We start from the raw sequence: 12,100 nt of genomic DNA on the forward strand, positions 1-12,100 counted from the left end.
GTGGGGGAAAAAAAGGACATCGATTTTGTTTGGGTACAATGTCGCACGACCGTGCAATAGTCAGTCGAAGGGACGCAGTCCTGTATCGCAAAAAATGGCCTGGTCATTAAAGCGTTTGTTAATCAAAAAACAAAACAAAAAACAGATTAGGTTCCTTTAAAGCATATTAGCATGTTATACAGCACAGTGCTTGTGCTGTGTCATTTGGCCCCCTGTATACCCTAAAAACCTGGCTGATCCTGCCTAGCTATACCCTCCCCCTGCAAACAGACCACGATAATCATGGCTGCTGAGCCCCTGATACCGTGGCCTGTTTGCATGATTCTGTCAGCCGCAGCTCTCCTGTCCGCAGCTCTCCCTGTGTCTGTGTCCTTTTGTCTTCCTCCCGCCTCCCCTCAATTTCTTGCTTTCCAGCACCACCCCCCCCCCCCCCCCCACGCTCCTCCTCTCTATCTGCTATAAAATGTTCTTATCTCCTCTGTACTGTACTAACACGTGTCCTGTGCCTGTTTAATGTAAAAAAAAATTAGCCAATCTGTACCTGGTATGAGCGCGGCTCCAGGCGCTCAGCTGATTGTCGGCTCTCTGTCTCTTCTCTCCCCTTCCTCCCCGCTGGTGTCAGCGGGATGGCTTGGCCCCGCCCACTGCTGCTGTGAGCCGGAGAGAGAAGAGAGAATAGGAATCAGTTCATATCAGTACAGATCAGTACAGATCGGTTTTCCAGAACACAGGCACAGGGACACATCTTATTAAGGTACAGGGGAGATAAGATTATTTCTGTGTATGTTAACAACCACTTTAAGGGGGTAAAATCTTCCGGGGCTGAAGCGGTTAAAGAGACAAAACATGGGAAAAGGTGCATGTATTGCAGAGATGTACTGCGCATTTTTTTATTTTATTTTTGTTTGTTCAGACAAACACAGGATGGGCAGGATGAGGATGAAAATTAGTTTGTGCTGTGACCAAAACTATATGTACAGTATACAGTCATGGGACATTTAAATTGGAAGGAAAGGCAATAAAAAATATTTGATGGAAAATAAAGAGAGGCAATAAAGTCATTCACCTTTTAAAGGCTGCCTCCGCACTACCCTTCTACTTTGGTGCACATGCATTTTTCCCCACTGTAACGCAACTTAACTTTAACGCAACACAAATTTTGAGAACTAAACTATTGTGCACATGTCGGGTTGAACACTTGAGGCCCCCTATATTTGCTAAGTTGACCACGACTGGTCTAGTTTCATTGCTTGAAAAAAAGGATGTTTGTTTCAGTTATCACGAGTTAGAATAAGTGGAGGTACTGTTACGTGGGCCCAGTGTAAATAATACTTTAATGTATCTTACAATTAAACCACTTTGTAATGAATGTATACATATATCCATGTTTACACATTGATTGACCTCTAAGACAACCTCACAAGGCAACCTAGGTAGGAGCCTAAGGTCCAGTGAGTCATTTGTTAACTGTTTAACCACTGAGCTGCATGCAGGCAACCCATAGAAAGGGAATGGGAGTGTATTAGCTGTATGGCCTCACCAACACAGCCAAGTTTGACAAGTACACTGGGAGAGGTACACAGCCTGTGCATCCAAGTCCATGCACTCATCCCTGCATGCCTGTCAAACTCAGCTGCCCAGGTGAGTCCATACAGCCATTCTGCTCCCGTTTACTTTATACTGTATGGGGTGCCTGCACGCACCTCAGCGGTGAAAATAGTAAGCAAATGGCTCTGGCCTATGTGAATGAGCCCTAAAGGGATTGGAGGCCTATGCAAATACCTTCCTTAGGGTCATATTCTACCATCTTTGCTGCAAGGTATGCATCCTGTACCCTTTCAATTGGCATGGGAATTATCTGCACAATGCTGCAGCATTCAAAATAGTTAATAAGCAAAAATAGATTTGGCAGACAAGTTTTATTTGTCAGCTATTGTAAATTTTGAGTCAGTATCTTACAGATTGCCAGTACCTGTATGCGCTGCTGCAGCCATGGTGCAATGTCACAGTGTCATGCTGGTAAGAACTTACTCATCATGTACTTTTCCTTAGAGGTTTACTTTTTTCGATCACTGATACCTACCAAGTCAAAAGGCCTTGTCTCACTAAAACAGCTTAGAATAAGGGGCATATTTTTAAAGCAGTGAATATGATTTTCGCCAAACATTCACTCTTGGTGAATCAATCACTGCTATTTAAAACACATGCACCAGGAAGATTGCCCTCAAGTGACTTGTGAATTTTAGATTTCTTGCTTTATGAATATACCCCACATTCTTTCATAAATCGAATTCTAAACTGGTGATGGGCATTTATATCAGTAGAAGGCTATAAGAGTTGGATGTTTATTAAATTTGTTTTTGTATATTATATCAACTCTAGTGAACAATATTTTATTTCTATTCAAGTATAGTTGTTGAAATGGTGGAATATTATTTTTTTTGTAAGTTGTGTGGATCATTTAAATAATTCTTATTTTATTTCTTTTTTTCTTGCCAGGTACCGTTCGCCCAGTAAGGCGCAGTTTCTTTGAGCCATCATCTGCTCCCGGCAAGGGTATAGTATGGGAATGGGAAAATGATGCAGGATCCTGGACTCCTTATGATACAGAAATCTGCATTGCCATCCAGAATGCTTATGAGAAACAGCACCCTTGGCTGGATCTTACGACTCTTGGCTTCTGCTACTTAGTGCATTTCCAAAGCATGTGTCAAGTCAACCGTCAGACTCATCGGAAGCGGCGGTTGAGAAGACGCATGGATTTGGCATACCCTCTTACAATGGGATCCATACCCAAGTCTCAGTCATGGCCGGTTGGGTCTGGCTCTGGGTTACCTTGCTCCTGTCCACAGTGTCTGTTAGTAAATAGTACTAGAGCTGCCTCCAATGCTATCCTAGCCTCCCAGAAGATTAAGGTTACCTCTGGACCCCCACCCAACTTGCCACCTCCACCTCCTCCTCCAGTACACCCCCCTGGCATAAGGCAAAGTAATACATACAGTGGTGGAGGTGCCGGATGGGGCAGAACAGGGGAAGGAGGCCGTCCCGCAGGAGGAATCAGAAATGGCTCAGGATTTTCTCGAAGTCAGAGTGTACCCGGATCAGCCCCATACCCAGGACAGAACAACCTGAACAGACCAGGAGTTCAAAGAACAAGTGGGGCAAATAGTAGAGCTTCAATTCCTCCAGGGTGAGTCAAATCAATAGGCATGTTTTTGTTAGTGAAAAGCCTGCTAATGTAAAACTAATCTTTGGTTTGTAGACTGGAATATTTGTTTTTCAGTTTTACATTAAAGAAGAAGTCTAAAATGTGCCATGCACATTTCATTAGTTGGCTTCACAATAGAGCCAAAAATGTAACAAATTATGCAGAAAAATAATACATTGTTACTATTAGATATAAAATATGGGATACGATCAATATTGGGGCACAAGCAGCCTTGACAGCCTCCTTCTTCCAGATGCATCTTGGGAGAATGTTCCAGTCCCCCTTCTCTCTAGCTTCAAAAGGATCAATATTTCATAAAACACACATTCCCTGATCGATCCTTCAGTCAATTTTTTTTTTTATCCCAGCAACCAATGCCACCAGGACTCAAGTAAGGGAAAATCACAAATTTTAAGCTGTTGCCACAACAGGGATGGAGGGGAAATTTCCCCCCATTATTACCTGTCTAGGAGGGCATTTCCCTCACTTCTTGTTGCAGTTATAATACAGAAAGGGAAGCCCAATATTCCCACATAGGAAAAAAAAACCTGATGGGTTTTAACCATTGTCCACTGCCCCACCCCCTTTTTTGAATTGTTTTTAAATGTAGTAATTCATGTCAGGAACATACCTATATACAATTGACCATTTGAATACTAATGCATGAAAATGCATGTCATGTCGAAATCCTTTTCCTCACTATGTGGTTGGTTCATTTCCATGTGTCGCCATTTAGTATGAGAGACAAAGAGAAACTCTAGGAGCCCAATCAAACCTACACATGTGCTCACCACTTGCTGGCACAAGGACCAGTGTAAATCCAACTTTAGCAATTTGCTTTTCTTTAACCACAGGGTGAAGGAAAGAAAATTGGTGTTGATGCAGGAATCCCTCCTGCCGGGCCATTGTATTCTCCTGGTCGGGGAAGCTGGCTATAGCAGCTGCTAGCAATCCTCGCAAATGAGTCCGGAAGGCTGGTTGTTCCCAAGTTGATTGATCGATCAACTTGGTACATTCAGCCTGCTCATTAACGGTTCAAATCTCGGCTGGTTCCGGCTGAACTGGCTGATATTCGAACCGTGTATGGCTGGCCTAATACAGGAGGTGTGTTGGCATGTACTGGTTAGATCACCAGATGAATACAGAGGGAAAAAAGCCTTAAAAAACAATGCAGCCACCGCATGTAATGATTGGTTTTAATACTGCTTTAAGGAGCATATAGGTGAACAGTGTATTTCACCTGGAGCTTGTTCTGAACAAGGCAGTTACTAATTTACCCCTGGGTGTGCTCCCACCAACAGGATAAACAATACTGCCCAAATGATAAAGCTTTCATCTATTTTCTTCCCATTTTTTATTTTGTAGCAAATAGTCAATATCTATATATGTAGTTTACTTTCATGTAATGTTCACCTCGGCACATATTTCAATGTGCTGTTACAAATTTTTAAAATATCAAATAATATAATAATAAGTTGGCCTTATGTGTACTAAACAAAAAAACAAAAAAACACATCTCCTAAAGATACTATTGTATTGTATTACCAGTGTCTGTAAACATGGTTGTAAATTTGCTGCTAATCTGTGGGAGATTGCATTGTGTGATTGTAACCTCATGTTCCCTCTAATTGCAGTGTTTGGCTGGTTGGTCAGAATTAGAGATTATAGACAGGGTCAGATCTCATTGACAGCAATAAGGATATGCATGTGTTTGTGTGTGTGCACATGCTTTTGTGTGTGTGTGCGCGTGTGTGCACATGGTTGCCTAGCCGTAGCAGACAGTGGGGGGCGCAAACAAACTGAAAAATACTGAACCCCCCATCAATTGCAGCCTCAATGTGCCCATCAATTTCAGCCATGTGTGCCCATCTTATACAGCCACTTGTGCCCCATCATATGCAGCCACTTGTACCCCATTATATGTAGCCATATGTGCCCATTATATGTAGCCATTTGTGCCCATTATATGTAGCCACTTGTGCCCATTATATGTAGCCACTTGTGCCCAGTATATGTAGCCACTTGTACCCATAAAATGCAGCCAGGCACATCCCACGGCTGTCACTTCACTAACCCCCCCCCCCCCACGCGCGGCTGGTCTGACGGCCCTTACCGAGTGATGGGGCTTTCCTCCTCTTCTGTAGTGGCGGGAAGCAGCGGCTGTGGCTCCTGTGTCCACTTAGCTCCTCAGGCTTCCTCCGCCGTGTCTCCTCTTCCGCCAAAACGTTAGGCATCCGATAGGATCACTTAATGATTTGTCCAACTGGGAGACAGGTCTCACTGACCTGCCTGCTGATTGGCAGGGAGGAATGTTAGTGTGAAAATAGCGAAAATTCATTCGCTATGACACACAAGAGGGTGGAATCGGTACGCAGTGCTCTGCATCCCGAGCCCACCCTATTTTGAAGCCTATTAGAGCCTCTGGCTCTAATCATGTGCTTCAAAATACACCCCCCGCCTATCACCGCAATAGTATTTCATGTGTCCGGCATCCTGAAAGGGGCCAGGTACATCAATAGGGAGGATGGCAGAGGTGTAAGGGGGGGTGGCGCCCGTGTGCCCACAATGCATGGGCCACCACTGGTAGCAGACCAGTCAGCTCACAAACTGCAGGTGATAGTATTTACCCTGATCTTGTGTTAGTGTGTGCATGCTGTGTCTGTTGTTTTTTTTGTGTCCAGCCCAGGTAGCACGCAATTGAGCTGCAAGTTTGAAAATGACTTGCTAAGCTATTGCTAGACTTGCCAGGATTCACAAGTTTGTTGAACAATTGCAGCAAGCCTGCATTGCATGACTCCAGATCAACTTTCTTTGTAAACATTCTGAAAGTCTGCTACAAGTACAGGTTCAGTTATGTTGTGCAATAGTCATCCTACCACAGGGGTCACTGTGGCTGAATTTTCATGCTGTAGACCTGCAAAGCTCTTGCTGTAGACTCACCACTGCAACTTTTCTCTTGCTAGAGACTTGCCACGCAAATTTGCTACAAATGGACAAGTGTCAACTAGAACTTGTTCAAGTGCTCCGCAAGTGTACAACTTGCCAGTGAAATTTAACAGACTTATGCCCCGTACACACGAGCGGACTTTTCAACATCCAAAGTCCGAAGGACCGAGTCCATCAGACTATCCGATCGTGTGTGGGCTGCAACGGACTTTTGATTCGCCAAAGTCTGACGGACTTTAGAAATGAAGCATGCTTCAAATTTTTCCGAAGGAACTCCGCCGGACCCGGTCCCCTTCGAAAACTCCGCTCGTGTGTATGCTACTCCGACGGACTAAAACCGACGCTAGGGCAGCTATTGGCTACTGGCTATGAACTTCCTTATTCGAGTCAGGTCGTACGTCATCACGTTCGAATCCATCGGAGTTTAGTGTGATCGTGTGTGGCCAAGTCCGTTCGGCTGAAAAGTCTGTCAGAACTCCGTCGGAACTCCGGCGGAACTCCGGCGGAACTCCTTTGGAAGTCTGTCGGACATAAGTCCTCTCGTGTGTATGGGGCATTACAATTCAACACTGCCACACTTTTATGGCAAGTAATCCTTGGGAGATTGGGGAACTTTGGGTTCTTATGAAAATTTGCTAAAGCGCTGGTCAATCTCCAAGGGCATCATCTGCCCTCCATCATCCTTGCACCCTTTATACTCCATCCATGACACATTAAGCTGGCTACACATTATGTAATTGTTTTTGTTCAATTTCCTTTAGATTTACCTTCACCTATGTAGTGGCAGGGCCTGCCAGATTACATACAATTTGAAAGTGTTTAGGTTTGACCTTCTATTATATGGTTTTAGTAAATATAAAGGAAAGTTGTTTGAGAACAAAACACTTTTAGTGGTATATTTAAAACAGCAAAAGAGGCCAAAAAAAGATAAGTTCATTGTTAGGATTTGCATACACTTTAAGAAATTAGGAGTTGCAAGACTGAAGGCCAAATAGGACATTTCCCTAGTAGACTTGCAAATAATTAATCCCTTTTCTGTTGGAAGATTCTGTAGAAAAAGGGGTCACCTACATTAGAATGAAAAATGAATCCCTTGTATACACTGGGAAACAAATCACAAAATAAAGAAAGGCAGTCGGTCGAGATGATAAACATCCAAGGATATTGCAAGGCAAAAGAGGACATTTCTGAATAGTGGTGCAAAGTGACAGGTAAAGGTCCTGTAATGGGGCGCATTGTAACGAATGACTGCAAACACATATTACTTTTTTGGCTAATATTTGGAGAAAAATATAAAGCATTGTCGAGAATGGAGGCTTTTTCCTGAAGTCCCTGTTGTCCTTGTTAGTCGGGTCTGTAGGTTTGCCTTGCTCATCATAATAAAAAGACTGCACTGTAGGGAAGATGTCAAATGAAAAATGAGAGGCAGGCTATAGAACTATGAGCAGGAATATTCAATGAGATCCTAAATTAGTTGCATGACTTACCAACTGTGAGCTCACATTATATTATTTACAGCATTAAAGCATTTCAAAAAGGCACTTTTTTTGTTTTTTTAATTAATAATCATGTAAGGGCTTATTTACACTTGCTTCGGCTTCAGCACACATTGACGGCTAGTTTACACTTGCTTTAAAACAAGGCTTCGGAACAGGTTTTGTTAAATCTCTCTGAACGATAGTCAAAGCCCCTATCACTAAATAAAATGGCTAGCTTAGAGTCCTGTTTACACCTTGCCTTTGCTTTGCTTTGGCTTTGCTTCAAAAATTATACCCCCATGTATCTTTAGTGGTGCTACAAAGTGTCTTCAAAGCCTCCATAGAAGTCTATGGCAAAGCTCAGTTGAAGCTCCACCGAAGCCTCATTGAAGCCCGCCAAAAGGCTAATTGAAGCCCCACTAAAGCCTGATTGAAGCACCAAGCAAGAGCAAGGTGTAAACAGGACTATGAGCTAACCATTTTATATAGTGACAGTGGCTTTCACTGGCGTTCAGAGCTTTAACAAAGCCTGCCCGAAAACAATGTTTTGAATCAAGTGTAAACTAGCTCTTATACTCTATGCAACAGAGCCACCCTGAACATCCTCTTCTGGGGTCCTCTGCCAGCGATCTTAGCCCCCCTCATCTTGAGTCAGACATGAGGGCTTGATCCCAAGCCAGGCTTGCCCACCCCCCCCCGCTCTCTGCTTACAGGATTTGACTGACAGAAGCAGGAGCCAATGGCTTCCACTGCTCTCAGCCAAGCTTGTGAGAGTGGGGAGAGAGGAGAGAAGTCCTGCAGATAAGCATTGTGCTGGATCGTTAAAGGACTCGGGTAAGTATTTGGGGAAGGGGGGCACATTGGGGCACAGCAAGTGGCAAAAAAAATGTCAGTGCACCCCATCAGTGCTCATCAGTGCCACAAATCAGTGCCACCTGTCAGTGGACATAATTGCGGCATATTAGTGCCTCCTCATCAGTGCCACCTAATCAGTGAAAAACATTTTTTTCAACATTTGTGGTCTATTTTTTGTAAAAAACCCAGCAGTGATTAAATACCACCAAAAGAAAGCTCTATTTGTGTAAAGACAATGATAAAAAATGTGTTTGGGTACACTGTAGCATGACCGCTCAATTGTCATTCAAAGTGTGACAGCGCTGAAAGTAGGCAAGTGGCTAGTCTTGTAACCTCATTTAACCCATATTTTAAGTCAACTGAAATCTGCTTTGGGATTTAGCAAATCATGTTCACACTTTTCTCCTTCCTATAACCCCCCCCCCCCCCCCCAAAACCTAATTCACGTTAATGAAAGCATTGCTGTGCCTGCAGTGTCTGCTCTCTCTTCATGAGCATAGTAAAATGGTAAATCTCCCTAGTTTTGTTAAAGGTATACTCCGGGGGAAAAAAAAAAGGGGGGGGCTTATTCCCCCACACTGCTATTGTTAAAGAGAAACTTTACCCCTTGGGTTGTCCTGCTTTAACCCACTGAAAGCTGCCACATGCCAGTTTCTGCATAGACAGCTCCTTCGTGACATCATAATGGGGCTAACTGTCTCTTTCTAGTCCTAGCAGCTGGCCTCCAAATGACACTATGGCAGAATGGGTTCAACACAGCATGCTAGGATGCATGTCATGACTATCCCAGAAGATTTCAGGTGGTAGGGCAGTAGCAGTTTTCTTCCTTTTTTTTTGCAAATTGCAGAAAGGAGGGGAGAAGGAGTATGAACATCTAATGTTTAAAACGTAAGGGAAGATCTCCTTTGAATGCATATCTCATCTAGGGAGAACAGAGAACGTTAGTATATTTACCTTGTTGCTTACTCTTCTAGCAGCCAATTTGTGGAATGTGGATGGGACCTTAGCGTCCTCGCTTAATTTTTTAATTTTAATTTTTGCTTTAAACATAATCAGCCCTTGGGCAAATGATTTTACTAAGTACACAATGGACACTAGTCTCTCTACAGTATCCTTCCCAATGACAAAACTTAGGAATTAATAATGAGAGTTCACTCGCCGTGTATGTTTCATACTCCACACTGCCCCATTCTGTATCCTGGGCAGTATATTACATACCTCTCACTCTTCCACTCTGAATGCTGTTCTGTACATCATATTTTCCATACTGGTAATCATCATAGTGTTGGCATTTTTGTTGGTCAGGAAAAAAATAGACTAGTAAAAAAAAAAAAAACCCTGAGGTTACTTGAGGTTTTAAATGTCTTATATTTGTACTTTGCTATATTTTTATACTAAGGTTTTGGTTATTTTCTTTCTTTGAAAAGTCAGAGGATTTATTTTTAATAGCTGTGCGCCTTGGGGCAACCTTGGATGTTCTCAACGTGGGGCAACATGTTATTCATACAGTGAAAGCTAAGTCAAATGATCCTTTGCAGGTTGAACTCAACATACCGTAGGCAGATATTTAACAGCCTTGTACATTTTCTCTAAGAAATTATAAATGTGAATTGGGCCTAATCCATGATCAAGTGACAACAGTAATGTATAAGACATAATTGAAAGCAAACTTAAAGTGATATTGAAGCTGATGAATGGAAATTGTTGGGTAATAGCAGGTACTTTCAGGTACCTAAATGGCAGGTTATGAATCCTATTAAGTGCCCTTGATGCTGTAGAGCTGGTGGTGCTTTTGGGGCAGAGAGCATGACGCCATCCCCTTCTTCAGACTGTACTTCATCACTGTGTTGGGCATTCTCACTGGTCAACAGTGGGGTGCAATGTTATTGGTCAATCACTGTGTTGTGCAGTTTCGCTGGCCAATAACGTGGTGCAATAAGGAGGTTGGGTGGGTTCAAGTTCATGATTATAGAATCAGCTTGAAATTTGCATATAAGATCATCCTGGAATATCGGAGTTCCAAGGTACACCTTAGGAAAACTAAATTGTTATTCAGGCATCTAGAAGCGCCTCAAATAACATACTTGTGGTGCTTTAGCTCATTTTATTCTAGTACTCCAATCAAAAGGGCAAGGAAGATGTCTGGAGTTTTTGACATTCTATATAACAGTTAGATATATAAAAACTATCCTTCAGGAATAAATGACTTCATATACATTAGTGTTTTGCTGAAATAGATTTGACCTTCTGTTAGATTGGAATTACACCTGTAGAATTTAATTTGATTAATCAGAAGAGAAAGTAAAAAAATTGCATGCCTGACCATTTAATGGTGTTTTCATTTGAGTACTACATTAATGTTTTAAATTTAATGGAACTAATTTTTTTATTTATGGATTAACTTTGACAAGTGCATGCACATAAGACTAGTTACAATTTTTTCTTAGCCAGGAGGGAATTCATTGATTAGAAATTTGTTTGTTCCCATTAGACTCCACAAAAATATTCCATCCTTGCCCTTCAAGTTTTTTTGCTCTGGTCGAAATTGATTGTTGAATTGCCACCTTTAACTCTTAAGCCATGGATCAAAATTTGGCAGTTCAGCAAGGACCAGCTGAATTTTGATCCATGTATGTATGCACTGGCTGGTTGTACACAAGTCCATTGATAGGCTGGCTGTCTATTGAGTTTTTGCCAAATGATCAGTACCGCTGGCTATAGCCAGCAACACTGATCATTGTATTCTGATGGCCACAAAACCACAAATCACTTTCTATGTCTCTGCAGGACGATGCTAATGTGAGCTCTGCATGTGGGTTGCTGGGCTTCACACATACTAAGGGGTTCTCTTGATTTTGTAATGTATTACATAACAAGGAAAACTAACAAGTGTACCAATTTCAGGTCGGGGATGTTTACATTTTGAAAGGGGGGGGGGGGGGGGGTTTAGAATAACTTCCATTCTTTGCTTGAAAAGTTGTTAGATCCGTCAGAGAAGGAGCCATTTCCTGGGAAGAGGAATGAAAGGACTTTGTGGGGTTAGTTTACTAAAACGAAAGCATGAAAATTCCGGTGTAGCTCTGCAAAGAAATCAATCAGCTTCCAGGTTTGTTTGTTTTTTGTTGTCAAAGCTTAATTGAACAAGCTGAAATTAGAAGCTGATTGGCTTACTATACCAGATTGTTCCCACTGATTGGCGCCACCAGATTGTCCAGTTTTAGTAAATCAACTCCTGTGTCTCTCATCTGTATGGACTGGAGGCAGAGGACCCCCTAATGGCTTGATAAAGAGTATTAGTGACTGCCTGTGTTCTGTTGCATAAGACCCCTTAAGATTAAAATAATTAAATAATAATAAAAAATATTTAAAATGGTCTTTTAAGAGACGCATTAGGTATTGCATGCCAGAGGAGAATTATCTTAGAACCATAATTTAGGCTGAACTGTGATGAGCTATTTTGGTTTATAATGTGTCACCTATTTACAATTTTGGGTATCACAGATTTTCACTATGCTACAACCACATGCAGTTGTGCGTCTAGATATATTTGGTGCTTGAAAGTCTGGTCTTTAATGTATTTTTTACTGGAAATATAGATTTCATAAATGTTTGC

General features: G+C 42.2%; 1 protein-coding gene across 2 annotated transcripts in view; it reads left to right on the forward strand.

Annotated features, from left to right (window-relative positions):
* Positions 1–12,100, forward strand: part of DTX1 (deltex E3 ubiquitin ligase 1) — a 128,167-nt gene that overhangs the window by 30,363 nt on the left and 85,704 nt on the right. For both annotated transcript variants that reach the window (XM_077461247.1, XM_077461249.1), the window contains exon 3: positions 2,500–3,190. In XM_077461247.1, coding sequence (XP_077317373.1) covers positions 2,500–3,190 — 691 coding nt within the window. The remainder of the gene's footprint in view (positions 1–2,499; positions 3,191–12,100) is intronic.

The sequence above is a fragment of the Lithobates pipiens genome, unplaced genomic scaffold (genome assembly GCF_037356315.1).
Source record: "Lithobates pipiens isolate NorthernLeopardFrog02 unplaced genomic scaffold, aLitPip1_a1.2 Scaffold_3, whole genome shotgun sequence".
Lineage (NCBI taxonomy): Eukaryota > Metazoa > Chordata > Amphibia > Anura > Ranidae > Lithobates > Lithobates pipiens.